The sequence below is a fragment of the Calidris pugnax genome, unplaced genomic scaffold (assembly GCF_001431845.1).
Source record: "Calidris pugnax isolate Ruff unplaced genomic scaffold, ASM143184v1 scaffold86, whole genome shotgun sequence".
In the NCBI taxonomy this organism is placed as follows: Eukaryota; Metazoa; Chordata; class Aves; order Charadriiformes; family Scolopacidae; genus Calidris; species Calidris pugnax.
In genome coordinates this window covers 1,790,941-1,805,610 of record NW_015090843.1, presented here as the reverse complement: position 1 = coordinate 1,805,610, position 14,670 = coordinate 1,790,941, and the positions used below count along the sequence as shown (strand labels likewise).

The window sequence follows — 14,670 nt, the reverse complement described above, 5'->3', positions numbered from 1 at the left end:
AAAGGTTGATAATGGGGCTGTGCAATCACAAAATGGTTTGGGTTGGAAGGGACCTTAAAGATCATCCAGTTCCACCCTCTGCCCTGGGCAGGGACACCTCCCACCAGACCAGGTCACTCCAAGCCCCCTCCAACCTGCCCTTGAACCCCTCCAGGGATGGGGCAGCCACAGCTTCTCTGGGCAACCTGGGCCAGGCTCTCACCACCCTCACACCAAACAAGTTCTTCCCCACATCTCAGCTCAATCTCCCCTCTTTCAGTGTCAAACCCTTCCCCCTCCTCCTAGGGCTCCCCTCCCTCATCAAGAGTCCCTCTCCCGCTTTCCTGGATCCCCTTTATGGACTGGAAGGGGCTCTAAGGTCTCCCCGGAGCCTTTCCTTCTCCAGGCTGAACACCCCAACCCCCTTAGCCTGTACTGAAGCACCTCAGCCTTTTGGGAGGGTGGGTTTCTATCACAGACAGCACAGATTTGGCCATTTTCTGGTCAGACTGATCACCTTTAAACATCCTGCTGCTGCTCCCCAGACCCCACGGGGAGGACAGAGCATTACTCATGGTTTGCTAATCTGGCAGCTCCACGTCAGGGTCACTGGAGAGAGGGAAGGACCTCTGCGTCTGAGTCACCCTGTTTTACCCAGCCCTCACCTTTCATGATAAAAGCCCTGCAGCCACCAACACCTGGGTCACAGACCTTCACAATGCAGCCCTACTGTGGCGTATGTGCTCTTCTTCTGGTGGCTCTTACCCTGAGTCCAGCAGCCACCACAGCACAGAGTGGAAACGATGTCACTGGAGAAGATGTCTATCCCCCGCTGTGGGACCTCGCCCCTGAAAACCTGCTGGATTTCCCAGTAAAGGACAACAAAATTGTCATCAATGCTTGGAACTATCGAGAGCGACTGGGAGTCTACAAGAACTTGCTAAGCTCTTCAGCCAAATATTTTACAGCCTTTGGATCCCACAATTTTGGCAATATTCTCTGGGGATTGCCATTGCAGCACGGGTGGCAATTTCGTACAGGTATGAGTTATGGCCTTCAGATGCTGGAACACCTCAGTGTTTACTAGACCCACGTGAGGTTATTCTTCCCGAGGTTTCTGCCTCGTAAACCCAGTATTGCCTCAGACTGGGGAAATTCTGATGTACTGAGATAAACTGCCAATTTGAAAAAGAAATCCTGGATGAAGGGAACACCCTTACCTTGTTGAGCAACAGCGATTAAACTTCCCAGTAGGAAAAGGTATTGCCACACACAGGGCTGGTCAGAAACCAGAAGACCTGTGGTTTAGATTGGCAGTATTTCAGTCAGCTGAAAATCTTTGAAATGACTTTTACAGTTGCTCTGGTTTCCAGCAGGCAGATTTCAGGGCCTGCACTCTGCAGTGCTGGGCTTAAATTGTTAACTAGTGTTAACCAATAGGCTTTTTTGGGGGGGGTTGTTAATGTTGTGAACCTCTATTGGTGCTCTGAGTCTCATTTCTAATACAGGTAGTTGAAAGTCCACCTCTCCCTCTGAGAATATCTTTCCATTTGCCCTTCTTGGGTCAGTTTAGGAGTAGCCTCATTACTTTCTAAAGAAGTTTTTCACAAAAGTTCAAGTTTTTTCTGTTTGTTGGTTCAGAGTTTTTTGTGTCTTCTTTTGTTTTTTAAATTATGACCAACTTCTATTGGCTCATCCCCTAAAAGCTGGGTGTTATCTGGGACAGTCATTCTCGTTTGCTTGTTGGCCATGCCGGGGAGGCAGATACAGGAGCCTGTGTGAAAGGTCCCTTGAGGTTAAGGCTGCAATATGTTATCCAGGGCTTTTTGTGGGAGAACCTGCTCTCCCACAGGCTGCTTGGCTTACAGCAGGCAGAGAAGCTCTCCATTCAAAGCCTGAGTTGACCTGCCTCGTTCTAGCAACCAGGAGAGGTGGGAAGAAGGGAATAAGAGTCAGTGATGTTCTCAAGAACTTGTGCTGGCTGGTAACCAGGCATAAGCAAACGCATTTCTCTGCCTGGTCTTTTCTTTATCAGCTGTAATCTGTAGTTTCGTTGAGGTGGTGGCGTGGCTGAAGCTGTGTGTTTGGCAGAAGACAGAGGTGCTGCAGCTGGTGGTGAAGGAAGGCTGCCAGCACTTAGTCACACCAAATGGAAAATTAACTGCTAAGTCAAAATGAGGAAAAGGAGGTAGAGTAAACAAAATCCAAGCAGGCAACTAACTGGCAACCAGACAGAAGCAAGAAGAACTTGGCTGGAGTTTAGGTAAGCTTTTTCCTCTTTCCCTTCTTTATGTATAGGAGAGGAAAGAGGAGATGAAGAGGGAGGCTGATGAAGCAGGAGAGCTGACCCAAGGTGTGGCAGGGGCAGAGATGACTGAATGCAGAAGCTCCCCTTGGGTGGTTACCTACTAGAAAGGATCTAGTTGTATAGTGTGGCCTCATCCACAAAGTGAAGGTGTGCCTGGTTGCAGTGGCAGTTCCCAGATAGAGATGAGGGACACGGTAGGTGAGAGGAAGATCTGCACCTGGTTGCACAGATAGGTAAAGACCTGCTGTCAGCTGCCAAAAAATCATAGGACTGTATATTTTTGAAATTATGTGATCAGAAGGTTAAAAAAATAGTAGAAGGAGAATTATCATGTGTCTGGGAAGAGTTTTACAGAAAAAAACCCAAAAACATGAGAATTTGAAAGACAAATAGGTAAGGGGGAAAGAAAGACATAATTTTGGTGCATACAGTAGTGAGGTCAGCAACTGGCTTAACCTAATCCAGACAGGCAGCTGGGCTAGATCAGTGAGGAATGACTGAAACGTTTGTAAATTGACATAATAAGCTTGGACAAACAAAAGCAGGATTTGAGTTTGTGGCGCAAGACAGCAGATCCTTAAAAATACTACAAAAATTGTTGAATTAACAATTATGTCTGGTCATGAAAATTATGTTGCTGAGAAAATATTTTTTGGATTTGATCCCATATAAACCATAAAAAGGAAGTGAAGCTGATATTTAATGAGAGTGGCACAAAGATTTGCAATAATCTACTCATGGACATAAAGCAAAATCTGTGAGATGCCTAAATTTACAGCAGGGACAATGATGCTGAGGCAGCAGAGCTGATAGGAATGAGACTTGGGAAATGGAGCTAAACTGAGACTCCTGCCTACACAAACTGGGGAAACTGGATGGTCTCTGCACCCACTTGGAAGAATTGGCATATATAACCACAAATCCAGGAGCAAGAACCTTAAGAAAGATTCAGGTGGTATTGTACATCTGAAGAATAGGAAAGGATGTACCTATACTTAAGAAGAAGGGAAAATGGGATAAGGAGACAAAAATATTTATTTCTCTTACATAGTAGTAGATAAGACATTAGAAAAAGTATAGAGGAAAGAATATTTAAAGACATGGAGCCAAATAGAAAAAGGGATAAAGTGCAGCTTACGTGAATCAAAGGTAGACTGTGTCAGACTAACTCAGTATCTTCTTTTATGACATAAGTGATGTTTTACCAAAGTTCAGAAATAATTTCCTCCCTTTGTAAAATCAAAGCACAGAATGAAAGCTTTTAATGACACTTCACAAAATAAGAATGAAACAGGGAGTTGCAAACCTGGTGAAAGAGCACCTGAGGGAGAAATTAGTGATGAGCGTTGCTAAGGGAAGTTCACAGCTGAATGGAGGATTTGCTCAGAGTTCTTCAATTATTCCTGAGAACAACTGCATTTAGCTTTTACATTAACAACCTTGCCACAAAAAATAGCAGAGAGATCTTGCTGATGAGGCTGCACAGAGTTGCTAATGACATGCAGCTGGGAGGCAGTGTCAGTACAGACACAGAGCTTGGGTGGACCTGACGGCTGAAATAACAGCCCTGTTAAACACAGGGAATAAAAGGGAGCAGAGAAAGCAAATCTGCAGTGTAGTGGGGTTAATGCTTCCAGCTCCAAGTAATTTATACATATCATTATCACCGCTACTGCCCAGGTCACTTCGTTTTCCCAAAGCACCAAGGCTAACAATCTTTGGTAAATCTCACCTACAACTTTGCCTTCTTTTTCTTCTTTTTCTTTATCCTTCTCATTCATCGCCTTTGCATGTCAGCGAGCTGCTGCTGCCTATTTCTGATGTGCTGGCTGGAAGCAGAATCTTGGGGAAAAACTCTTTCTGTAAATATCACAAAGACCATTTTTCATTCAAAAAAAAAAAAAAAAATCCCGTTGAGCTGCATTCCTCACCACTGCAAGGTCATGCTCTCAGTGCTGTTACCTAAAGACAGAGGGTTGAACAGCCAGCATGACCCAAAGCATGAGCTCCGACCGGTCAGCTGGAGAGGATGAGTAGGGTAATCTGTATGCACATGGTTCATGATCTTCTCTTCTTCTCCGTCAAAAAGTATTAGAAAATTTGGGTTTGTTTTTTAAAGAATGTAATGAGGTTTAGTTCTAATCTGAGAGAAACGACACTGTTGCTATTCAGGTGACTCGTCAGAGGGTGAGTGCTTTGTGGGGCAGAGTTTGGGAGCTTCTGGAATGGCTCAGGTCGTCGGACCTGACCATGGTAATTTCATGCCATTCACTTAAAGCACCCTCCTGACTCGCTGCACGGCTCCTTACCACGTAATGGACACGTGCACACGGGGTTTAGGCTGTTTCTCCATGTCACGGGCGTACAGTACAACATTCCTGACACGCTGTCACCAAGAACTGTGGAATGTCACAGAATCACAGAATCTTCTAGGTTGGAAGGGACCTTAAAGATCATCTTGTCCAACCGTCAACCTGACTGACAAAAATAGACACCCACAGAACAAACAAGGAGCATCACCATCACTAAACCATACCTCCCAGCACTACATCAACCCGTCTTTTGAACACCTCCAGGGATGGGGCCTCAACCACCTCCCTGGGCAGCCCATTCCAATGGCTGATGACCCTTTCAGTGAAAAAAATTTTCCTAATATCCAGCCTGAACCTCCCCTGGGGTAACTTGAGGCCATTTCCTCTTGTCCTGTCACCTGTGACTTGAGAAAAGAGACCGGCCCCCACCTCTCTACACCCTCCTTTCAGGGAGTTGTAGAGAGAACAACTCTTGGGTGTTTGCCCCAGCATGGACGCTTGGGAACCCTGCTGATCAGCTACAGCAGCGTAGCCTCACGGTAAGGCCGTGTTTGTACGCATCGTTAAACCGGAAGGCAGTCTGTATCACCCAAACCAATTAGGTGAGACAATTAGGAGGTTTAATTTGTGCTGTTCTGCTCGTTGAGCGGCTCCCCCCACACCCGCAGCCCTGCACCTACCCAGGGCGACGCATCAGCCGTGCATCTGGTTGTGGCCCCATGTGCACGGACGTTCATCTCTCCATAAAAACGCCACTCTGAGGTCCTACTTCCAGGCAGTTCTGTAAATTCCCAGAATACATTTACAGCGAGGAACAAATCAAGCCATAAACCACAATTGAATCACTATGCACTGTGTGGAGTATTGACGGGGAAATTCAGCTACTCTTGGAACAGCAGCTCATGAAGTAATTGTTCTGCTTCTCTGAGGAAAATTCTGCCTGAGTTACATCTCTATGGTTTTTTTCTTTCATCTCCCTGGGAACTCCTGTGTGAAAAAGATTCAGAAGTATTTGGTGTTTTTTTACATTTGATTCAGGCAGATTAGCAGATCCTTCCAGGGTGACCTCCTGTGGCTACGAAGACGGAGACCTCCTGTGCATATCTGTGAGGAGCTGGTGGTCCTGTAAGTATGTGCTATGACGCTCTTCTGCTCCAAAATATAAGTGTTCAGAAGCCAATTTAGAATCTTTCTTCCCCTTAGGCTTCTATATTACAAAGTAATTTCAGTGCTACATAATTCTCTATCAAAAACTTGCAGCCAGGCACCTAAGTGTGAGGGAGTAAATGAAAGTTAATTGACTTTGGTAACTTATTTGAGGAAAGAAAAAAATGCAAATTTGCAGCCTTATGAATATTTACAGTACAAAAATGAATGTAAAATTGTGGTGGAACCAGCAAGAACGGTGTCTCTATTTGTAGGCATTTGTAGAAATTACAGTTTCCAGTTGCTCCAGAGCAGATTTGTTCAATTAGGATGCTAGTGCTTCTAACTAAATCTCAGCATGAGAATGTCAAGCTGCAATCTTTGTGGTCCTTGCATCACCCCTGGTAATCCAGGGCTTTGATTCCTTCAGCTGCACCTGAGCTACTTCCCTGTGGTCAGTAGGCTCCAGGGAAAGGAATAAAGGTAAACTTTGTGCCCATGACATCCAAACAACTTCAGTAGCTTCATACGCTGACATTTATCCAGTAGACTTTCAAGCATTCAGTTAAAACTTAGCTAATACTTTGACCTGGTGTACATGAAATATGAGGCAATTTCTATGCACTTTAGTATTGGCTTTGAACTTCTAGTAGGCTGAAATTCTGTTAAACATCTTTCATTATTCCAGTAAGGAGCAACAAACTGAAGACAGTGACAGAGAGAGAGAAAAGTGTAAAGATCTGAATTTCTGGTGTCAATGTCCCTGATTTTTTCAGTGTTTTCCTCAATATCTCAGTATTTCCTCAATATTTTATCCTCATTACACACCCAGATAAATCAGTCTTCCCAAAAAATGGAAGTGGGTGGCCAGCAGTAGGTGCTCCCTGGGAAGGTGTCCCATGCAGTGACAAGTCCCAGGAGTCATTGCACAACTCGGTGCAAGCAGGGGACCTCCCTGGAATGGAAACCACCACCTTCACTTCCTCAGCGTTTGCGTTCCTCACCTACTTCTAAGCACTGCATGTTTGCTTGATACCAATTTTGTTGCCTCCAGAAAAGGGATAAACTCAGCCTTGATTTACCCTGTTGCAGCAGGAACGTGCACAAAGTCTTTCAGGCTGCACAGAAGTGTCTCTCGTTGTTCTGAGGATGTGGGTGGTTTCTGCTGGCCCTCAGGCGTGAGTGCTCATGTCAAGCCAGGAATGAGCTTAAACCAGAAGCTCACATTTAATACACCCCAAGGTGTGTGAGACACTCCCTACTGAAGAACTTAATCCCTTTTTGCCCCAGCGTAGTCCTTTCCTGCCTTGCTTTCTGCCCTCTCAGTCACCCAAGCAGGTACAAATAGGTCATACATGCAACCCCGCTTCAGAGAATGTGAGTACCTTCTGATGTGAAACCCAGGTATTTAACATTTCTCATGAAAACACTGAACAAGAAGCAAGGCCCAGCTTAGCAATGGCTCCCAGTGCGACACTGTCTTCTCCTCACTTGGGACTTTTCCTTGCTCTTCTTCATACATTTCCATACATTCCCAGCCAGGTCCACATACAGGAGGTGGAACAATGGTTTCCCATGAGTACGACAGGGATACGTGGTAGGTGGCCAGGTTTTGATGATTTTGGTCCTCACTGCTGGGACCATGTACAAAATACCTGGGTGGTTCGTGGCCCTGAGACCAAGCACAACCAGGTGACTCCTCAGAGTGATGGCTCAGGAGTACCAACCCCAAGTGGGAGAACAAGCAGCTCTGCAGGCTCTTCTTCACTCAAAGTTATTAAACTTTGTTCCTCGAAAGAGGACACAATTAAGAGGAGAATATTAAATCCTCCTTTCAAATGAGGAATATCAAATAGCCCTACAGACACTTTCACTGGAGATGTGGTCCAGCACCGGTGAGAACTGAACCTGGGTTTCCTACCTGCTGGGTCTGACTGCTCTGACTTCTGGATCAGATCCGAGGAAGCCATCATCCTAAAATAAATCTAAACAAACTGAGGTCATTTCCAAGAAGCTTTCAGTCAGTGAAATGCTTTTAAAAAGCAAAATAATTAGTCTCCAGTAAAATATCACTTGTATTATATTTGCCTTTTCCTTTCTTCTATGGCTAGGACACACAGAAGAGGTTTTTTAATGAAAACAATACTCATGAAATACCCTTAGACTTTCTGGACTTAGTTTGCAACTGATATTTGAGAGACTTTTGATGTCCTGTCTGTGACAACCTGTGAAGATCTAACTTTTTTCAGTTGTTCATGCTTTCCTGCAAAGTATGGCACGGTGCCAGCTCACACAAGGCTATTAAAGGAAAATAGATAAATGAATATTAGAAATCACATCTAAACAATACAGATATCACCAGTGCATCTCAGTACGCATGTCCAACTGCTGAACACAGTTCTATCAGTGGCAATTTGAAAGGGTTGCCTTTGGTAGGGGACAGAGTTCGTTTTTCTTACGCGGGAGTTTTTCATTGGCTTGTGACTAAAACCTTCTTTTAAATTATAGGTATGAACTACTACCTGGCTGTCATCCCCTTCCTGGGGGCGGTGGATGCTGGTCTCTTCGGGCAGCTGCAGCACGAGATAGAAATATTGCCCCCTGAGGAGCGAAGCGCTGATTTCTGTTACAGCGTTGCCGACTGCCGGTCCCGCATCCCCAAGCTCATGGATGAGTGGAAGGCCTATTTTGAAGTAAATCACTTTACTTTTTTTTTCTCTTTTTTTCCATATTTTGTAGGAAATCATACCAGAATATTACTTTTAAAAATTATTATTCCTGTTGTTTGTAAGATTCAGAAAGCTTGGTTTGCTTTCAGTAATAGCTTGGTATAAAAGTAATGAGAAACAGAAAAAGTAAAAAGCACAACATAAAGGGAGTAAGAGATAAGAAGGCCAGTTATCTGTAAAGATTATGGATTTTTTTCCTTCCTCTTAAGATAATTCTGTGTTATTGGGAGTCTGTCCCAAGAGACTGTTTTGATAACAGTTATATTTGTATTCTTGCTATACTGCTTGTGTTAGCAATGCAAAATCAGCATGTGAGATGGAACATTACCTTCTAGAAATGGCCTTGTGTTGGCTTTATATGGTTCATTATTCCTTTGAACATCTAAAAACTGAAAATGCTGAAACTTCATTCAGAAGGACACTTCTTTATGCAAGTAGATATTCTCTTTCCTCCTCATCCAGCTGTTCCCTAATCCCAAAGATGGCAATATTTCTTACTTAATAGATCCATTAACTGCTTTTATAGAGAGACTTCTATATTCAATATTTTTGTTGGTACTCAAATAACTGATAATGAACAGAAAATTTACACTGTAAGTCCTTCTTGGCAACTGAGAATGAAGGTAAAGGTTTTAGGAGCAAGACTGTTTTCTTACGATTATTTTTCCTAAGTATGTTCCCGAAGTTATTATAAAAGATCTGCTCCTCAAATAGCCACAGCGATAACCATCAAGAATCATTTCCTTATTTTCTGAAAATCTCCAGAAAGTTGTGGCCAAAAGAGTATAAACAGGTTTTCAGGGGACCCAATATTTCGGCATATTTCCATGGCACTCAGATTCAAAAGTCCACTGAATTATTGTGACAGAATACCCAGATTATGTGGGTAAAACCCTCACTCTGTTGAAGTCAAAGAACAGGAGCTCCGGTCAGCTTCAGCATGGACATGTATTCACTCTCTAAATCTATATTCATCATCTTTTTCTCCCTATGTCAGACATTATAGTTACTTACAAAGCAACACATCCTAAGTAATTACAGCAATTTCCTTTAGTTTGCAAACTTTGTATTTTGTGAAGTGCGTGGAAGCCTGAAAAATTCATTGGGTTTAAACCACCCCCCTGTTTCTCTGCCTTTTTTCTCCCCTGTTGCTGCAGTATCTGTTGTCTACAGAACACAAAGCTGGGAGTCCCACAACCTTCAAACTGGACGATGCCCTTGGTCTGATGTGGAGAGCACATGTTTCCTCCATCGCGTACGCGCTGCCCAAGTTCCAGGACAGGTACTGGGATGATAGAGGTGGCCAACGGGGAATCTTCTCACCTGCATAGCTCTTTGGAAGGATGGTTTCCCAACGAAGTTGGCATGAGTTTTCTTACTTTAGACCTCTACTCTTCAGGTTCTCTTCCCTCGGCTCTCTTGGAGCATGCCATGACCAGCAAGAGGTGGTTGTCCCAGCTGTGATGGGTGGGCTGGCTCTGGGCTTAACAGGAGATGCTGGTTCCTCTCTGGGAGCTGCAACTGGAGTCAGGAGCTGTGACTAGTCTGGGGAGAGGCAGCCACAACAGGAGAAATTAGGTGTAAAATGCTGAAGTAGGCTTTAAGTCACTGAGACAGCTCAGGATTTTATACTGAACAAAACACATTGGGGATAAATGACAGACTAATGTGTTCTACAGTGGATTTCAATTATCTGTTATGTTTTCCTTCTTATCCCTTTCAGCTTAAAATATCTCCCTGATCCAGAAGCAAACTTTGGTGAAGACTGGGCTAATGCTGTAGATTTCATTGCAGCCACACACTTCTCTACAGATTTACAGTCCACAAACCAGTTCCAGACCTTCCTGCCCCAGAGGATGCTCGTTGAAGGGGATGTCCTCCCATCCATCAGTGACTTCAGCCCACAGCAAAACCGAGTCCTGCTTTCACTGAGAGTCCTTCACAGAGCAAATCAATTAACAGGTATGAGCCTGACAAACGTCTGTAGTTCATAGATATTTAATATGTTGTTCTCTTTTTATACCTTTCTCCGCACAGAGCAAATCAATTAACAGGTATGAGCCCGACCTACAGACGTCTGTAGTTCATAGATATTAAATATGTTGTTCTCTCTTTTTATACCTTTCTCCATATGAACACAGTGACTTTTTAATATACAATAGTATAAACACTTCCTAAGGGCTAGTGATAAAACAGTACAGCTGAAAATACAGCCATAAGTAAACAAGACCCCAGAGAGCAGCTGCAGTGATGGGGTAATGCTGACAGTGAGGATTTCACAGGAGACAAATGCATCCTTTGTTGGAGCAGAAAACCTTACTTTTTTCCCTCCATTTTTCATAAGAACTTTGAAAAGACAAAGAATAGTTTGTGTTTCACTAGTCACATCTGAAATCATTGAAGCTGTAGATGGGCATGTTTAGTTTGGAGAAGAGGAGGCTGAGGGGAGACCTCATTGCCCTCTACAACTCCCTGAAAGCAGGGTGTAGAGAGGTGGGGGTTGGCCTCTTCTCCCAGGGGAATAATGACAGGAGCAGAGGAAATGGTCTGAAGTTGGGGCAGGGGAGATTCAGATTAGATATTAGGAAGAATTACTTTACTGAAAGAGTGGTCAGGCACTGGGACAGCCTGCCCAGGGAGGTGGTGGAGTCACCATCCCTGGAGGTATTTAAGAAACATGTAGACGTGGCTCTTCAGGGCATGCTCTAGTGCCCAAGGTTATTTGTTTGTGGTGGGGTGTAGTGTGTGGGGTTGTGGGTGTGGGGTTTAGTTGGTGGGTGGTGGTTTTGGGGTTTGTTGTTTTTGTGGTGGGTTTTTTTTGGTTTTGGTTTTTTTTTATGTGGTTGGACTCACTGATATGGGAGGTCCCTTCCAACCACTAAGATTCTGTGAATCTGTGAAGTTATTCGATCAGTGAAGGTTGTTACAAAAAATGGGCAAATGATCAGGAACAACAGTTTGTGTGCCCACAAGTGTTCTGGTTTGGGGTTTTGTCTCGATCTTTGGTCTAAGAGAGAATATTCAGGCTATCCCAGTCTAATGCCTGTCCCAGCAGACCTGCATCCTTAGAGGATGTCGGAGTTTCACTAAAATAGGTTGTGTATCCCCATCCAGCGGCGAGACGCGGAATTACACCCTGCCCAGCTCAGCTCATGCCTAGGGATTGCTGGGTTGGATATTTTTGTTTGCCCTTTGTGAAGGAAAGTTATTTTGAATCTTAAAACGAAAACGCAGTCTAAAAATACGCTGAAAAACTAGTATCCAGAGCTACGGCGTGTGCTTTGTGATCGTCATCTTCTGGCCGTACATTCCAGTGAAAATTCTTTTGCTAGTTATATTTGTAGCTGAAAAAGACGTGATGAAGCTGTTCAGTGTTACATAGGAGCATCCTCGCATCACTGAGTGCTTCCCCCACACCTCCCACACAGCATTACTCCTCAGAGAATAAGGATTTTAGCAGCTCCATCCCAAGCCTGGTAGCCTGTGCCACAGCTCAGGGTTTCGTGACCTTTCTCCAGGAGGGGAGGGGGAAAGGAAAGCAAGAAAGCACCACCAGAAAAGCAGCAAGGAGGGAGCAGAGCACCAGGGCAGCGAGGAGGGAGAGCGGAAAAGAGGTGTGGATGATGAAGATGATACAGGGAAGGAAAGAAAGGGATGAAGAAGTTTCCTGCAGGTGCAGCCATCCTGAGGTCCATAGCTGAAATCCCTTGCCTTGCAGGTGAGAGGTTTCCCTGACTCTGAAGGGATGGGCTTTGCGTTCAGCTGACCACCAAAGGCCAGCTAACTCAACCCAGTGACTGCTTTGCAGATCAGAAAAGGAGCTTTAAACTAAATTTGACTTGGGTCTGGAGCCACAACCTCAGCAGGGACCTGAAACACTGGATCCTATTGCTACGAAACTCAGATGGCAAGATGTGACATGCTGGTTTTGTAGAGTCGGACTTCTCAAACTTTTAAAGACATCCCCTGAGGTGTGGAGTCCTCTTCTGGTGCTGCAAACTTCAACAGCAGATAGAGGGTCTCAGTACCTCTCAGGATGGGGCCCTGTCCAACCCAGAGTGAGATTTGGTTTCTTGATTCAGAGCTTGAGTACTCTGCCAGTCCTGCAGGGACCTGTACTGAGACAGTGCTCTGCTGCCTCTAAAGCTTTTTGGCTGTGGGCTGTCAGAAGCTTCACATTTTATGCTCTATCACTCAGCAATATTTGAAGGCAGAACAACAGATACCTTGTTATTCGAGACCTTTCCTGCGGTCCTCACCTTTCCTGCGGTCCTCCTAGGCAAGAGGAGCATTTGCTGCCTTCGCCTCTTAACTCCTCATCTCCCTCATACAATACTGTGCAAACTCAGTTCTTCACTGGTGAGGCCCCAACTGGAGGGCTGTGTCCAGTTTTGGGCCCCTCACCACAAAATGGACATCGAGGGGCTGGAGCGGGTCCAGAGAAGGGCAACAAAGATGGTGAGGGGTCTGGAGCACAAGTCTGGTGAGGAGAGGCTGAGGGAGCTGGGGGTGTTCAGCCTGGAGAAAAGGAGGCTGAGGGGAGACCTTCTGGCTCTCTCCAACTCCCTGAAAGGAGGGTGTAGCCAGGGGGGGTTGGTCTCTGCTCCCAAGGAACAGGCGATGGGACAAGAAGAAATGGCCTCAAGTTGCTCCAGGGGAGGTTTAGGATGGATATTAGGAACAATTTTGGCACTGAAAGGGTTATGAAGCCTTGGAATGGGCTGCCCAGGGCAGTGGTTGAGGTACCATCCCTGGAGGTATTGAAAAGACAGGTTGACATGGTGCTTAGAGACATGGTCTAGAGATGGTTTATTATCAGAGTTAAGTTGATGGTTGGTAAGAGACATGGTCTAGTGATGGTTTATTATCAGAGTTAAGTTGATGGTTGATATCAATGATCTTAAAGGTCCCTTCCAGCCCAGGCAATTCTATGATCCTATAATTCTAAGCATCAGCATAGATTTCTGCTTTAGCTTGAGGCCTTAACTGGCAGAAGTGCAAATTCTTGGTTGCTTTAGAGTCAGTAAAAGCAAAGATGTGCGTGATTGTAACTACCAGGCCGAGCCGTGAAGCTGTGTGCTACTGGAGAACAAGACCTTAATGCCCACCTTCAACCATTCTGACTTACAACCTTGGTGACAAGGAGACAAGCCTGGCTGTCTTATCGATAGCGAAAGGCTCCTGGGCTGAATAAATGGCCCGTGTCTCCCTGCACAGTTGTAGGCAATCATTACCCCATTGGCACGCTCCGGCTGTGCCTACGTTGCCCTGGCCACAGGAGAGCAGGGGGGTTGTTGCCAAAGGAGCACTCCATCCTGACACTGCTAACCTGACACTGTCACCTTGTGTTTCTCCCCAAGGAGGACTGCTGCTGAAGCTCTGGAGAAAGGCTATGTCTACCGAGGCAGGAAGAAAAATGGGCCGAAAATTGATGGAGGACTTGGTTTCCAGCCAGAAGTTTGACCTGGTGGGAATGTATAACGATTGGGAAGGAGCGGATTTGACAGCGTTCGGTTTCTCAGGGAAAAAGCAGTTCCAGCATTGATTGATTTAATCTTTCAGCAGATATGTGTCTGGTAATCTGGTCTTGGTAATTTCTTGTGGCAGGATTTCCTGGGTAGCCATGTGTGCATCCCTCTCATATTGAATCAATTTTTTTTATCCTTAATCTTCCTAATTAGCTCATTTGTTCAACTCATTTCCTTATAAATAAAAACTCTCACAGAAAAAACTTAATTTATTACTTTTTCAGACTTTATAAATAATGTATCATTATTGCAGACAAAATTAAATAAAGGCAGACACTGTCTGAAAAACATGCCATAAAATCTCAGGTAGCGCAGTTAGTTGGAAGAGGCTTAACTGATAAGTAAAATTACCAAAAAGAAAATTGGTTCTGTTTTACCTTAAACCAGGACAATTCTGTTTGAGACTGGCTTTTTTTGTCCCATATACAAGGATCCCACCAGGGATGTAGTTACACAGGTCCTTGATGGTCTAACAGATGATCATCCAAAACTTTTCCTTTGCGGTCCCGATCCAAACCCAATGCCTCAACTGTTTCCCACCAAAGCTGTTATTTCATAGACAAGCTGCAACCAGGGGGACACTTGATGAGGGAATGTAGTGGTAGGAGAAAGGGGAAGGGTTTGACACTAAAAGACGGGAGATTGAGCTGAGATGTGGGGAATAACTT

The 14,670-nt window shown here is 44.7% G+C and overlaps 1 protein-coding gene across 1 annotated transcript; it reads left to right on the top strand.

Annotated features, from left to right (window-relative positions):
- The first annotated feature begins 697 nt into the window (after positions 1-697).
- LOC106888407 (chromosome unknown open reading frame, human C6orf58) lies at positions 698-14,187 on the top strand. Its single transcript, XM_014942615.1, has 6 exons — positions 698-1,019; positions 5,638-5,724; positions 8,254-8,438; positions 9,632-9,756; positions 10,198-10,436; positions 13,835-14,187. Exons 1-6 carry the CDS (start codon positions 698-700, stop codon positions 14,017-14,019), a joined length of 1,143 nt encoding a protein of 380 aa, XP_014798101.1. The 3' UTR covers positions 14,020-14,187.
- Positions 14,188-14,670: the final 483 nt, after the last annotated feature.